Consider the following 17,440-nt stretch of genomic DNA (forward strand, 5'->3'; position numbering starts at 1 on the left):
CACACACATATATATATATATATATATATATATATATATATATATATATATATATATATATATATCTGGTCAGGCTTCTTACCCGGACTAATGAGACTCTCTCTCTCTCTCTCCAGATTTTCCTGTGTTCCATCAGCTGCCTCGGCTTTTTTATGGTCACAGTTGGCGTCATGTACAATATACATACACATATATATACACAGATCGTCCATTTATTGGGTTGCCTTCTGTGTAATAATCAAATTTAAGTATAAAGATTATTTTCATGAAAATCAAATCAGCAATAATATCTACCATGAATTTGTCACTTTTTTGTTAATTAACCAAATACTCATTGTCTGGGTCTAATATTAATTAAGAACACTTCTATCCTGTTTTAAATATAATTTTCTTTCGTGTCTCGTGTACATCATAGTTATCTTGCATTCATAGACATCGGTGCACCTGAATAACAGACAACGACTAATTAAATAGAAAGATAAAACAAACGATCTGAATTGGAATGGAGACAAAGTAGTCAGAATTTTTAGTTTATATTTTTACCGGATAAAACATTCGTAATTTTATTACTTACTAGCAAACCATTGGCTTTTCCCGGTCGTAAAATATGCTTTAATATGTTATCTTAATTCGTGCATATTTTTAATTCATTATTATAGATCCTAATTCAAAATTTAAGACCGCTTAAAAATCTTTAAAAAAAAAAACAACCTTTTTTTAAAGAATAGAGTTTAAACCCCTCCGACTTAAGTTTACCAATACTACAATCTAAAAGGTTATGGAAACAAAAAGCTACATTCCAAAGATTTATTTTTAAAATTTACATTTTTATTAAATTAGGCTTTTTACACATGATCAAAATCATAAGACCAGAGACAAAAATTCTATTAAATTGTAAAAAAGTGTATGAAAACATTCAACAATCAAATTTAATAATAAGTTTTACTTCCACTGCTTTTGATGCCTTCAAAAATTCTTTGGGGCATGCTAGAAGTAATTAAAATAAGGATTTCCATTAAGGATGCGGGAATCCATCTTTAGTTTTTGAAGATGGATTCGCGAAGTTCATTTTTTGTTGAATATTGTTAGCTATTTCGATAAAACTCTATTGCCATCCATCCCCAAACATTTTCAATTGGGTTCAAGTCCGGTGAGCATGCAGGCTGTCCCAGGAGATGGACTCCATTTTTTTGTAGAAAGCTCAAGGTCCATCTTGCAGTGTGGACTGCAGCATTATCATGTTGGAATAACCATCCATCCCCACACAAACGATGGGCCTCCATCATCAAAACTGCTTTTTGAAGCATGCTAACATAATCAGCTGCTGTCTGACAACTGCACAACCTGGAAGTCCATTGACCCTCTGTAAGAAAAGGCACCCCATACCATTACGGACCCTTCACCACTATCACGTGTGGAAAAAAATTTAAGGGGCATGTTTTGTCATGCCAACATCGCACCATCTAAATTGAATTTTTTCTCATCAGAAAACAGGACTTTCTTCCACTTCTCAAAGTCCCAGGTTTGATATTCACGACAAAATCTTAAGCGGCCGACTTTGTGAAGTGGAATCAATCGAGGAATTTGTTTACGCTTTTTATGTACCATGCGTTTTTGTTTCAAGTGTCGTCTGATGGTTATTGGACGACAATCAGCGTCTGTAACCTTAATTTTACTAGAATAAAGTTCGCTGTTATTCATAACAAACCGTCTGATTCTCCTACTCAATGCACAAGAAATTTTGAGGGGCCTACCAAAGGATTTTGCTTTTCCAAAGTTCTCAGTGTTCTTTAGAAAGTTGCAAGTAACAGTTTTACTGCGATTTACCTTATCTACTATCGAATTGGCATGTGACAAACCTTGCTTATGGAATCCTAGAATTCGAGAGCGCTCAACTTCGGTTAGTTTTTTTTTGTTTTTTTTGTTATTGCATTTTCACCACAAACAAGGCACGTTGGCCCTTTGATGTAGGGGTCTACTATTAGGGACCTAAGTTGAAGGGGTACTATGTAGGGAGATTAGCAGCAAGATGTCTGTTCACATTACACTTAAACTTCTGCATATCAGTACAGTTGGGAAAGCAGGAAACCAGGAGAGAATTACAAAGTTCTGCAGTTCTGCAGTTCTGGGGAAGTAGCTATTAGAGTAAAAAGCTTTCTTACATCTAGGGATCTCAACTGTGTAGGGGTGGGACTTTGCTGCTTATCGGGTTTGTCGGGGGTATTTTCGTCGAGAGGGTACAAAAGCTTGTAGTTCGTCAGAGCATCCACCATTAAAATACTTGTAAAACAGGCAGAGGGATGCAATATTTCGTCAGTGGGACAGGGGCTGAAGTTTAGATGACAGTTCGGGATCTATTAGGTCGGCGACTCTCTTTTGGACCCTGTCGAGGAGCGAGAGACTAGTAGCAGATGCACCAGCCCAAATGTGACAACAGTACTCCATACATGTGCGAATGGTTGCTTTGTAAAGATACAGAATACTTTTAGGCGTAAGTAACTTTCTAGCACGATAGAGAGAGCCCACCTTTGCAGCAGCCTTAGCAATTATCTTGATGTATCTATTCCAACAGATGTTTCCTCTAAACGTTAAGACAAGGAGCTTGAACGAAGTGCTCTTAGATAAAGCATTTCTAGCCATAGCTATTAGTGGTTGGTAAAGTTTCATATAATTATTAAAAGAAATGAGCTTTGTCTTGGCAGCGTTGAATGTTAACATCCATTTTTACCCCATTCCACTACAGACTGAAGGTCTTCCTCTAGGGTTTCGGTCATTACCTTTGATATGTTCTCATTTGTTTTCCCCACATGCCTGCTATAGAGCATGGTGTTGTCGACAAATATACCCATCTCAGAGACAATTTGATCAGGTAAGTCATTTATGAATATCAGAAATAACGAAGGTCCAAGGATCGATCCCTGAGGCACACCTGCATTTACATCAAATTTTTTTGACGTACGCCTGGATTCTTCTCTCATTTAAGAAGGATCTAATTATGCTAAGCATTCGTCCAGTAATACCATAGGATTTTATTTTCATCAGAAGACCATCGTGCCATACCCTGTCAAAAGCCTTAGATATATCAAGGGCTACTATCCTTCCCTCCCCTGCCTTATCCATTATCCGTATAAACGTTCAGAGATTACAGTTAGAATATCTGCAGTAGAACGGGCTTGCCTAAATCCATATTAGTGGTCTGACAGAAGTTTAGCAGCTGTAAGGTGGTGGTCTAGAGCTTGATTTATGAAGGACTCCAATATTTTGGCGAAAATAGGGAGGAGGCTAATTGGATGATAATTTAATGGGTCGGTTCTTTCGCCAGAGTTTTTGTAAACTGGTATCACAAAAGCAGTTTTCCAACATCCAGGAAAGAAAGATTCGTTAAGGCATTTGTTAAAGAGTTTAGAGAGAACAGTAGCGACCTCAGCGGAGCATTTTTCTAATAGAACAGCTGGGATGAGGTCAGGTCCACATGCTTTTGAGGTGTCTAGGTTTTTTATAATATCATGTTCCTGGGAAGTCATCTAGCATGGTTTCTGTCCACAGAGGAAAATCAGGGAGGGAATGGCTTGCTGGGTCCAAGGTTAAGTTTGAGGCAAACTGACGGGCAAGCATGTTAGCTTTCTCAGTTGCTGTGCAAACAACCTCATGATTGTTTGATAGTGGGGGTATTGTCGATTGCACATTATTTACTACACTATTGTAGATTTTCTAGAAATCACGAGTTCCTAATTTTTGCGCTTCAATGCATTTCCTGGTGGTTTGAGTATATTTACTTTTTGACTTCTTTCTTGCAATTATTTCTAGTTTCTATATGATTTTTTTATGTCTGTATAGGACTTATGCCGGATAAATTTATGGTATGCATGTTGCCTCTGAGCAATGACAGCTGCGCATGTAGAAGTAAACCATTGGGGAGAGTGGGGTTTACTTTTGTGTAGGAACGTGCTTCAATTGCTGCTTTGAACCGTTCAGTAGTCTCATTTGCGCACCGTTCTGCTGGAAGGGAAAAGATATTTCCCCATGGTGCGTTTCTGATGTGATCTCTAATGGCATCCCAGTCAGCCATATTATTCTTGCTTTAGACATGGTAACACTTGACACAGTGGTTGCTAATCTCTAACTGAACTAAAAAGCATTAAAATTACCATAAATCTAACAATTTATACACTTGGCCTTATAATCATATCATGTGTAAAAAGCCAAATTTTAGTAAAATGCAAATTCTGAAATAAAATTTTTGGAATTTACCTTTTTGTTTGCATAACCATTTAGATTGTAGTCGGAAGAGTTTAAAATCTATCCTTAAAAAAGGTTTCTTTTTAAAGATTTTTAAGTGGTCTTAAATTTTTCCTCAGCCGTATAGTACTGGTTTCAAAAGTTTAAAAAAATGAATAATAAGACCTTATTATTCATTTTTGGCTTAAATCGTCTGACGACATGGGCTGGATAATTTGTTTATGCCGTCTATAGAAACGATGTAATGATTTAAATAAATACACCCTGAGGTTTAAATAAAACACACACACACACACACACACACACACACACATATATATATATATATATATATATATATATATATATATATATCAGGGGCGGACGGAGAGTATTATGGGCCCTCAGACCGAAAATGCAACAGGCCCCATTTCCCAATTTTTTACAGTTAATTTTTGTTTTAGAGATAATAACTTTAAACTAAAAAAAACGGAAAGAATGAAAAAAAGAGCAAGATTAAAGAAATACATTTTAATAACGTATTTCTTTGGTTTCATTTTATAACTAGTTATTTTATAAAATGTTACATTTCTCTCTTACCGGTTAGAAATATGAAAAAAAGTGCTTTTTTTCAACATCAGACTTATTTAAGATAAACACAATGAAGGAATCGAAAATCTAAGGTATTTATTTAACAATGCGATTCCCTCCAAAATACACGATTCTTACGACTAACGATTCTAATTATCACGTCCCATCACTATTTAAGATATGCGTTTCTATGCATCAAAAGATTTGAACACTTGAAACTCATAAAGATGTTCGTGGACATATAATGATTGTAACAACAAAGCGTAATGACATGTCAAACAAAATTTCCATTTTATTTCTGCGAATCAACAAGCAAACAATATATTATAAAATTTATAATAAATATTAAAAACAAATATTAAAATGTGTTAACATACACTTTTTAAAATATTACATTTTAATACGTCTTAATGTAAGATATACTATGCTTTACAATAATACTGGGCCAAAAATTTCAAACATCAACTTTCCAGGATCACAGTAACAACATTGTACTCATTTTAGTAGAGGATACTGCAATTTTATCAATAATTTTGTCTTTGCTTTTGATTTTCATTGCTATGTCTTTTTCAATAGCAATTAGCATAAGTGACTCCAAGTTATTTTGTACGAGCGAAGATCTCAACCTTGTTTTCAACAGTTTTAGTTTAGAAAAACATCTTTCACATGTGCACTGTGTGATGCTTAGAGTTGCAATAAATAAATTTATATGCAACATATGATTTCTCATACGCAGCTGCACATAGTCTGTACTCAGATAATAGTTTGAAAGCACATGACAAACAATTCTTACATGTTCTCTTGTCAGATGATTGAGTAACGGTTGTATTCTCCTCCTCCTCTGAATCCAAGCTGTCGGAATCATTTTCATTGTCATTTATATTTTCTAGCAGTCCTTTTTTTCAAGTATTTGTAGCTTGATGCAAATGAAATCAATTCATCCTGTAGTGCCACTATGTCAATTTCTGGTATTGCATTAGCAATCAAACCTAGCTCAATGTTTTGTGGGCATGCCAAATTTCAGAAAACCTGTTTGGATCAAAGCAGAAAATTTGCTTGTAGAGTTTCTCATGAGATTAGAATCATATGCTGGAGAGCACAGCATCAATTACTGTATTATGGTATAAAACTTCAAAAATTTTCTTCTTGTCTGTGATATGTTCCGGTGCTGAACGACTAGATCTGCTGGTTGAAATTGAGAAGCTATTAGGGACAAAAATTTTCACTTCTAATTTATAATTTGCACGAACAACAAAACCACAGGCAGTTTCATAAATGTCGTTAAAATCTCTTGAGATTTTTTCAATACTTTCAGTGGCTTTGTTAATCATGCGCCAAGCCTGCATGATATCCAGACCTGGTGTCTGCAGATAATCTGACACAGGAATTATAATTTCAAAAATCCTTATGAATATAAACGCCATCAAGATGGTTTCAAATTTCCGCAAGTTTTCACCCAATTTATGTGCTTCATAACGAACTGATCCTTTGAAATCAGTTGCTTCACTTACATCCTGAAGGATGATCAGAAAGTCAGAAAATAATTCTGATGACTGATCTGCGTAATTGCCTAACAATTTCCGAAGTGCTCTACATCTACTTGACCATCTTGTTTGACCAATACGCTCTAGTCTTAAGCGTTTCTTATTTCCTGTTTTGGTCTGCATATGCTCTTCCCACACCTTCATCCTTTTGTAGGAATCATTGAAAACTAAGCACATTTCATTTAACAAACCAAATAGATTAATTGCTGCAACACATTCACTACTTGCATCACTGATCACCAGATGCAGAACATGTGCATAACACCAAGTATGGATGTGACTTGGGCGAGCTGCTTTCATAAGTGCCTGAAGACCAGAGTAAACGCCACTCATATTTGCTGCTCCATCAAACGAATCTCCAATACACTGACTCAGTGTCAGACCTATCTCTGCAAGTGAATTTTGTAATAGGCTATGCAAGCATTTATCACTTGAATTATTCACATTTACCAGGCGAACAAGTCTTTCTTTAGCTCTGTCTCCAACTACATATCTAAAGGCAATGGCACACTGATCATTGGCAGAAATGTCTTGGGTGGAGTCAATTTGCACGGAAAACATTCCTGCATTTTTTGCCCTCTTCACAATTTCGTTTTTAACCATGTCTGTAATGATATTTATTGTTGTTTTACTTGGAAATGTAACAAATTTCCTGCGCCCTTCTTTAGATGGATCTTTTTGTTTGCCTTGCAAAACCACCAAATGCAAATGTTCCTGTAAGTGTGGATTGCACTCTGCAAGAAGCTTTATAGCCTCTAAAAGATTTCAGGCATTGTCCTGGTTATTTTTATCAAATGCAGTTGCAAAAGCATCTCCATATTTGCCGCGGTAAGATAAAACTCGAAACCCAATATAAAATATTGCATCAATTATGCACTTTAAAACACAGCGATGCTGAAGAACGTTGCGTTCTCAAGGAGAGTTGTTCCTTTAAAAAATCGTGCTCGGTGGATCTTTTACAAGCATTCAGAAAATATGCATCAGTAGAATGCTTATGACACTGGCTCTTTTCATGTTCCAAAAGTCTCGTTGTGATATGTTTCCAATCAGAACAACCCTGGACCATCTTTATATTTCGACTTTTTTCAGGAGCATACATTAGACAAAATGAGCAATGTTATTATTCTTATTTTCTTCATTGTATGTTACCCACTTCCTGTTTATATTCATTGTATGCTACCCACTTCCTGTTTATATTCATTGTATGTTACCCACTTCCTGTTTATATTCATTGTATGTTACCCACTTCCTGTTTATATTCATTGTATGTTACCCACTTCCTGTTTATATTCATTGTATGTTACCCACTTCCTGTTTATATTCATTGTATGTTACCCACTTCCTGTTTATATTCATTGTATGTTACCCACTTCCTGTTTATATTCATTGTATGTTACCCACTTCCTGTTTATATTTATTGTATGTTACCCACTTCCTGTTTATATTCATTGTATGTTACCCACTTCCTGTTTATATTCATTGTATGTTACCCACTTCCTGTTTATATTCATTGTATGTTACCCACTTCCTGTTTATATTCATTGTATGTTACCCACTTCCTGTTTATATTCATTGTATGTTACCCACTTCCTGTTTATATTCATTGTATGTTACCCACTTCCTGTTTATATTCATTGTATGTTACCCACTTCCTGTTTATATTCATTGTATGTTACCCACTTCCTGTTTATATTCATTGTATGTTACCCACTTCCTGTTTATATTCATTGTATGTTACCCACTTTCTGTTTATATTCATTGTATGTTACCCACTTCCTGTTTATATTCATTGTATGTTACCCACTTCCTGTTTATATTCATTGTATGTTACCCACTTCCTGTTTATATTCATTGTATTGTACCCACTTCCTATTTATATTCATTGTATGTTACCCACTTCCGGTTTTTATTCATTGTATGTTACCCACTTCCTGTTTATATTCATTGTGTTACCCACTTCCTGTTTATATTCATTGTATGTTACTCACTTCCTATTTATATTCATTGTATGTTACCCACTTCCTGTTTGTATTCATTGTATGTTACCCACTTCCTGTTTATATTCATTGTATGTTACCCACTTCCTGTTTATATTCATTGTATGTTACCCACTTCCTGTTTATATTCATTGTATGTTACCCACTTCTTGTTTATATTCATTGTATGTTACCCACTTCCTGTTTATATTCATTGTATGTTACCCACTTCCGGTTTATATTCATTGTATGTTACCCACTTCCTGTTTATATTCATTGTGTTACCCACTTCCTGTTTATATTCATTGTATGTTACCCACTTCCTGTTTATATTCATTGTATGTTACTCACTTCCTATTTATATTCATTGTATGTTACCCACTTCCTGTTTATATTCATTGTGTTACCCACTTCCTGTTTATATTCATTGTGTTACCCACTTCCTATTTATATTCATTGTATGTTACCCACTTCCTGTTTGTATTCATTGTATGTTACCCACTTCCTGTTTATATTAATTGTATGTTACCCACTTCCTGTTTATATTCATTGTATGTTACCCACTTCCTGTTTATATTCATTGTATGTTACCCACTTCCTGTTTATATTCATTGTATGTTACCCACTTCCTGTTTATATTCATGCCTTGAATGCCTTGTCTGTCATATACAACAGCACTATTAAATGGTATATTACATACAGGCTGGTTTGTATGTAATTTCGAGAACATCTCCTGTGAAATTGATGTATTATGGCTGGTATTTTAAAAAATGTGCACTTATTGCATGTGTAACCTGCGTACTGGTTGTCATGGAATCAGGCCTTAAAATCTTAAATGTTGGCTGATCGAATTTACTTTCATCAGATGTGACTTCAAATTTAGATCGTGCTTCTGTAGATATTGATGTTTTATCTTGTAAGCCAAAGTCAGTTGTAACTTAATCTTGGTCGGAGGATGTAGCTTTCATGGCAAAAAATATATCAATTTTATTTGTTGTCTTCTTTATCATGGATATTTTCTCTTTTTTTCTCTTTTCTTTTTGGAGAACCAATTTTATGCTCGTAGTCAGACATCATTAAATAGGGTTTTAGCTACCTGCACACCAGACAAATAGTTCTTTCTGGGTAAAATCTGTTTGGAAACAATTTTATAAAGAGCAAGTATTATTATCACAAAGAAAATACAATCGATAGCAAGTATTTATATAGAATATCAGGGTTTAAAATTATAAAATGAAAATATGTAATTTCACTATTTCAGAACCTAAATGAAACTAAAGTTTCCATTAATTGAAACATAGAATTCAAGTCTATTCATTCACCCTGAAGTCCACGAATAAGATTGCAAAATTAGGAATTTCAAAAATCCTTGACATATCGAGCTCTTCAAAATTCAGATCGACAACATAACTTTTTAGTAAAATAAATGATATTTAATTCCATTTATTCTACTTTTTATTCACAAATCTGAAATAATAATTTAATGTTAACGACCCTAACTGCAATGAGTCGGTGAGTGGTTCTCGGGATGTAACATTAAAGAAAAACATATTCATCAATTAGTGTTTTAATGAACAAACATTACTTAAAATACGTAATAACGTATGAAGGTAAATATAAAACTAGTTATAATTTAATTAAAGTTATATGCGGTGGTAATTACGATTTCTTCACGATATTGCAAAACTTTCATTTTATTTTTCAAGTCAAAGGAAGTGACAATTGACAAAATGCAGTTATAAAATAAATATAGCAAATATCTTCTGAAGAAAGCTAATATTGATACAATGTACGGTACTTCTACAGACGCCATTTTATTTCGCGCACTCGTCATTAAAATCCGTGGGAGAAATCAGTTTAAACTATGACCGATGCATGAAATAAATAACAAAAAAATTTAAATTAGATAGTGATTACGTCCGAAAAAAAATACAATGAAAAAAAAGTAAAGAAAGAAAAGAAAAGAGAACATTAATGAAAACAGGAAAGTTTTTCATGAAACGTATATATTTTTAGTCACGTGCAAGCGACTTTATAACTCACTCCGTCCGTCAGTTCTTGGTCTTTTGGCTAAGATGAAAGTGTAGTATCTGTTCTTAATAGATGCTGCACTTACGTTTGTAACTTTTCCTTGACGACATGGCTAAGATCTATAAGTGTAGTATCTCTTCTTAACCGATGCCGCACTAATGTTTGTGACTAAAAAGTAAATGTGTTACGGACCGACTGACCAACCGACCGAGAATAGTTTTTATTTTTTAAATGCATACTACAGAATAGTTTTTTAGTCGTGTGCAAGCAACTCTATAAGTCACTCTGCCGGTCGGTCCGTAACACATTTACTTTTTATTTCTTTTAATGTTTATTTTACCACTACTTATTGATTTTCGGGGGTCCTGAACACGAAAATAACGTTTCAAATTTCCTAATCCGAATACTTTTTGTGATATAAAGTGGGGGATCATTTAACATAAAATGATCACCCACTTTACAACCAGTCATTCTCCATATATTCAAGTCATTCTCCAGATCATTAGGGACTGCCAAACGATTGTGAAGATTGGACCGCATGTTTCCGTGACATCAAATTTGTGTTAACTATACGAACTATGGAAAAGCAGAAGCGGCTTGATGATTTTTTTAAACTTTTGTTTATCTTCTTCAAACTACAATTAATAATTAATCTTTGTTATAATTTTGTTAGGTTTTAAGATTTACACAGTTGTATGATTAATAATATTATAAACATTTGTATATTAAATATGAAATACTGAATGTTCATTTGGTTACCTATGGGGTTCCATAGGGGGGCCTACAAAATGCTTAATATTGTGCAATAATATTTTCAAATTGGTTTTAATCTGGCGATAAAATAGCTGACAATACTGATGTTTATATTGAAACTTAATATTTAAAAAAAATTTAAACACAATTAATTAAAAATCTATGTTGCAACGGAAGATTTTGAAATAATGGAATTTCAATCGTTTTAATCTTTTAAAAATTAATGTTTACGAAGTTTCTTTTTCTTAGCAATTTAACTTATTATAGTATATATTAATTCGAAAAATCGCTATTAAAAAAAACATAATATTAAGTTTATATCAATTTTTTAATTACAACTTCAAGGTAAATTTTTGTTCAATATGTGTATTTAAATTTTTTAAAAATAAACATTTTTTACTTATTTGAACTCTTATGTTTCATAATAAATAGAAATTTCGATAGATTTAAATATATTTTGTTCGAATTTCGAAAAAATAAATAGGGGGGAACGCAATAAAAAAATATTTCCCTTCGTATATTTTACGAAAACTGCATTTTATAGGTAATTTCATTCTAAAAGTATAAAAAATTTCACAAAAAACTGACCATTCGTTTATTTTTGCTAGAATTATTAACTACGGGTATGTTTTCACGTTCGGAATGTCTACTACATGGAAACGCTATTTTAAAGCGTAAATTATGTAAACACGATTTTCGTCTCGCAATTTCATTATTTTCGTTCGATGAAAAAATGTTTTTAAATTATTACTGGTTTATTTTGCCTTTCTTCTTTTAAATGGTACAAAAGTTATACTAATAATATTAATTTATGATAAAGTTACATCGTATTACATATAGGGTGTGGTAATTCTGTGGTGAATTTTGGCAGTCCCTACAGATCATTCAAGTCATTTTTCTAGGATTCCAGTCATTTTTGAAGCATTCAAGTCATTCTTAAGGTCATTCAAGTATCTCTTAAGGTCATTAATGCCATTCTAAGTCATTTACTTTTTGTTTATTTAAGTCATTTCACCCCATTTTTCGGTTATTTTAGTTTATCTTTAAGAATTTCATGTGAATCCTACCTTCACGCATTCATTCATTATTTGCATTAACTTACATGAGATCACGCGGCTAAGAAAATGGAATGAAATAACAAACAAAAAGAAAAGGACATGCTCATAATTGTTAACTGTATTTATGGTTGTTTTTTTTTTTTTTGTCCGGAAGTAATAAATTGTAATTTTAGGTTAATTTGTTCTTTACGTAAGTAATCACTATCTGTTTTTTTTTTTTATTTATTATTTATTACCTGCTTCGGTTATAGTTTAAAATAATGACTTTTCCTTCGGATTATAACGACAGGTGCGCGAAATAAAATGGTGTCTTCATTTTCAGCGATAAACTGTAGAAGCACCCAATTTACCCAAATATTTCAAAAAGAAGTACAATAAGTCCTTCAAAGTATAGTTATCGAAAACAAAAAAAATTAGAAACAGCATGAAACAAATCGAAGATCCGATTGGTATTCACGAATTTTCGCAATTTTTTAAGCACCAACAAAATATTATCTTTCATAAACTTTTTGATTATATGTGAATTAGTTTTTGGTCATTTATAGAAAAATGGAAAAGAAAGTTCAAAAGTAATTTTTTTAATAAATATTTTATAAATCGGTTAATTTATGTATTATTTCTTAATTTCTTAATTTATTTTAATCAGTAATAAATGTACAAAACTGAATAATATATATATATATGTAGGCGTTCCGTAAAATTTCAATTCTTAGATATTATTTCAACCAAGAGTTTTTGAACAAGTAAATACTAAACAAAATATTTGACAAAACAGAACACGACACAGGGCGGGTGTTCTAGTTTTGGTATAAGAATGCAATACTTTTTAGTTCATCAAACATTTCTCAATTTAATTCTTATCCATGTGTATACAAATCTGAAAATATTTGGAATAATTTTCAATTTTTTTAATAGTTGATGTTTTTTCAAATTTATTGTAAAATATTCCCTTTCCGTTAGAAATGCCAGACACCAACCTGAACCAACATAAAAAAATATATCTTCAAAGTTTTGAGTCAAGTTTATAAGCTAAACGTTTTTGTGAAATATATGAATGAATTCTGTTTCATTATTTAAAAACACAGTATCTTTTACGTAGAATAACATCTATCGGTAAATAAAAAAAAACATCGAACTTTTATTAACGTGGCCACTTATAATCATTTCTCTACATTTATCTAAACTATGAACGCGGGTTAGTATTATATTCGATGTACATTTGCATACTGATAAGGGGATAGATTTTTTGGACGCTCCTTATTCACTGTGAAATTGTTAGTTAATATAGGCTCATTTCAAATATTTGAATTGTACTAATTAAGTTCATACAAAGTTAATTTTTTAATTACACATTACATTTTTGTTTATTAATGATTATTAACTAACAAAAGAATGATATTTTATCGCATTTGTTTTTTTTAATTATTTTGTTTTTAATTTACTTGCCTTCTTTTCACAAATCAATAAATACTAATTATCGGATATATTCGAAAGTTGAGTTTTCCGTAAATTTTCATTTGGATTTATTATTTCGAGTACGTATTAACAAATAATAGTTATATTTATTTATTTGGAAGTTGGTTCTCTATGAATTAAGTAATAATTTTTTTAAAAATTTTATCTAAGGTGTTAAAACAACAAACTTTCAAAACACAGCGACTATACTTAAATATGTAAAATAATGTTTGAAGAGCAATCAAGATAAGTCACAGTGAGTGCACATATACGTATAAATATCTTAACTAAAATTAATCAGTGATTTAGAAGAATGTGTAAAGATCTATGGCATCCACTGACATAAATTGAGCCAGGATATCGCGACGCCATCTTGAAAATATGTTGAAAACAAGAGGTATACTACAAATAATTCAAACCTGCGTGATTTTAGGAAGCCATTCTTAACACGGTGACACTGGGGAAACTCTGATCTGCTTAAAACTGATTTTATAAATAAAACTAAAACTACTAGATCAATTTACATGATTTTTGGAATATGATATTTTCTTTCCACCACGAGTGCATACATCGTACAAATCTTCTTTATTTTTGTTTTGTTTCATTAATATATAGGGGAATTCTGGACAAGCACTGGTCCACCTTGCCAGACTTTACCTTCTCTTTGAGAAGAGACAAATGTTTTACTAATTACTTAACCCCCCCCCTGTGACTGGGCTGCTCAGGCATTCTCTCAGTATAGATCAGAACGAAAGTACAATCTCCAGAATCCCTGCAACCAATGTGTAACATAACACGCTTACACACGGGACGTACACGTTGTATGTAGCTTACGTTGCAAAGGAGGCCACGACAAAGAATAACCTGACTATTTTTATTATAACAACATTTATTTCTGGGTTTAATCTCGAAGAAACCGTGATTCTGCTCGTTCTCTTTGACCTTTATGTTCCCGAATCTCGTCTATGTCTCTAACGTGATCGTCTCTCCTTTTTATAGCCATCTTTTTTTTTTCTTACCGTGGCATCATTTCGCACACAGCTCGGTATTTGCATATAGCCGCCATACGCACGCCCGCGCTCTATTAAAAATGGGAGAGTCATAATTTTGAGCACAAGACAGGTAATTCAGCTCATCTCTTATATAAGCACACATTAACTTTATTAACGATAGTTTTCAGACTTATCGGCATAATATTCTACATGGAAAAAAATAAATTTACGAGCGGAAGAAAACAGTATTGTGTTCGAGTTGTCAATTTCACCGGGCGACCTGCATGGGTTGTAAGATGTTCGGTGGTGTTCGTGATTAATCAGGAGTCAAAACCACAACAGTTCTACAAAGTGGAACATCAAGTTCAGAAGCGAGAGTGTTGGAGCGAGCGACGCGCGCTCTTTCATTTGTAGCGCACAGCGGCAAGTCATCGGTGAAGGGAGTTGGGGTCAAAACGGAAGGTGGACAGTGACGTTTTGGCGCAAATCAGCCAGAGTCTGGTCGGGAGAAAGCGGAACGCTGGCAATCTCTGACCTGTCAGGAGGGCTTCCAGCGGATGGCCGTCTACAAAAGATGAACGTGATGGACTTGTCCACGGAAATCTATTCTTTTTCTCCGAAGAGCAGGTAGCAAAGGTGAAGCTTATCTATCTGAACTGTATGCCGTCTTATGACAAGGTGACGTATCAGAGATAAGCTCGAGAAGACTGACAGGAAAGTTGCAGTACCGGTCACCCACAACCGTCCCCCGTTTTGTGAAGATTCGAGATGTGATTATGTGTAGGTAGGACTGTGAATAAAAATATTGCCGTTAACTTGCATAGTAGAGAGAGAGGAAGGGAGAGGAGAGAGAGAGAGAGAGGGGGGGAAAGAGAGAGAGGTGAGGACGGTTGATTATATTGTGTTTATCCGAGCTTTGCTATCTCTCTTTTTCATTTTATTTAGTTCTTTCGTCTGCTCTCTCTCTCTCTCTCTCTCTCTCTCTCTCTCTCTCTTTCGCTACTATTTATTTTATTCACTCCCCTCCTTCTGCCTGTCTCACTATATCTTCCCCGCTTTTCTTTAATACCTTCACGTATTCTCTCTCTCTCTCTCACTCACTCACTCACTCACTCACTCACTCACTCACTCACTCTATCTATCTATCTATCTATCTATCTATCTATATATCTATCTATCTATCTATCTAGCACTTTCTCGTTGTTTCATCTTTCTTTAATGTCTGCTTCTCTTTAGTGAGTCTATTCTTTATACATCTCTTTATTGATTTCATTCCCTCCCCGTTGTTGGGAGATGGTGAGAGTGAGGAAGGGAGAGGTAAGACTGGTTCATTCTATTGTATTTACCCAAGCTTTCTTTCTTTTATTTTCTTCTGCCTTCTGTTTTCTATCTCTCTCTATCTCTCTCCATTTCACTTTACTGTTTTTACTCACTATCTCTCCCTCTCTTCTTTCTTAACATTGCCTTCATCTATTCTCGTCATAGATATCTATCTTTTTCTCATTGTTTCATGTTTCTTCAATTTCTGCTTCTCTTTGATGACACTATTCTATTTAATGCGTCCTTTTACTCATCAGCCAGTCTCTCTCTCTTTCGTTCTCTCTCTTTTTCTATCGTTCTCTCCGCTTCATCCCTCTCTCCTTCTTTTTTTATTCTTTTTATTCTTTCTTTGTTTCTCTCACTTCCTCACTTTCTTTCTCTCTCTCTAACACACTCACACACATTTGCATCCTTTCTTTCTTTACCGTTTTCTTTTGCGAAATGGATAGAGTACTTGATAAAATTCAGTCGTAAAAGTTACAATCTTCTGGAGGTTGAAAGTTCAATCCTCAATGCGGGCGATAGTAAGAGACAATTGTTAATTGCTTAGGACTTTTACCAAATCACAACTGACGGAACGATAACATGCTACTCCCGTGGATTAAATGAAAGGTTCCGTTAGAAATTTAATGCAGACTCCTGAGTTCGACAAGATACGCTTGCAGAAGGTCGGAGACTACATCAACCGAAACGTTGTAAAATTAATACTCAAAATGCGGACAGTAGTCCGAAGAATCCAAATAACCAGAGCCTTTCTGTTTTATTTATTCATTTCTTTTCCATCTCTCCCTCTGTCTCTCTCTCTCTCTTTATCTATATATCTATTTATCTATTTATCTCTCTCTTTCTCTCTCTCTCTTTATCTATCTATCTATTTATCTATTTATCTCTCTCTTTCTCTCTCTCTTTCTTTTTCTCTCTCTCTTTATTAGTTTCTTTATTTTTGTTCTTTTGTATCTTCTAATGACTATTTTTATGGCTTTTTTTTTTCTTCACAAATTTATGTCTGTCTCTTTCTCATTAGCACTTTTTTTCATCATCAATTAATCTGTGTTCGCCCCTCTCATTCATAAATTTTCTTTTTTATCTCTTTATCTTTTCCTTTCTTCTTTCTTCCCCTCCCCCTTCTAGTTGATATTTGATTAGTTACTAATTTAACTTTTTCTTATACTTTCTTTCTCTCTTAAATCTTCTCCATGGCAGTTTTTCATGAATTTCTTTATCGCTCTCTCTCTCTCTCTCTGTTTCCTCCCCCCCCATTTCTATTTTTCTTTGTCTATGAATATATATAACTTAACAACATGGCAAGGAGGAAGAAAAGGAAAAAAACAAACAAACAAAACAAACTGAAGATGGAGTATACCTCGGAAATATATTTGTGATAAATTTCAAACAAGTAAAATATTTATTTATTTTCCTAATATATTTTATTTTATTCAAATTAAGATAACGTTTCTATATGAACTCTCATCCTTTATATATATATATATATATATATATAT

General features: G+C 33.5%; 1 protein-coding gene across 1 annotated transcript; it reads right to left on the reverse strand.

Annotated features, from left to right (window-relative positions):
- Positions 1-5,891: 5,891 nt before the first annotated feature.
- Positions 5,892-6,956, reverse strand: LOC145297005 (uncharacterized). The gene has a single exon (XM_080143225.1). It carries the CDS (start codon positions 6,954-6,956, stop codon positions 5,892-5,894), a length of 1,065 nt encoding a protein of 354 aa, XP_079999351.1.
- Positions 6,957-17,440: the final 10,484 nt, after the last annotated feature.

The sequence above is a fragment of the Euprymna scolopes genome, chromosome 17 (genome assembly GCF_053919585.1).
Source record: "Euprymna scolopes isolate OS-2025 chromosome 17, ASM5391958v1, whole genome shotgun sequence".
In the NCBI taxonomy this organism is placed as follows: domain Eukaryota; kingdom Metazoa; phylum Mollusca; class Cephalopoda; order Sepiida; family Sepiolidae; genus Euprymna; species Euprymna scolopes.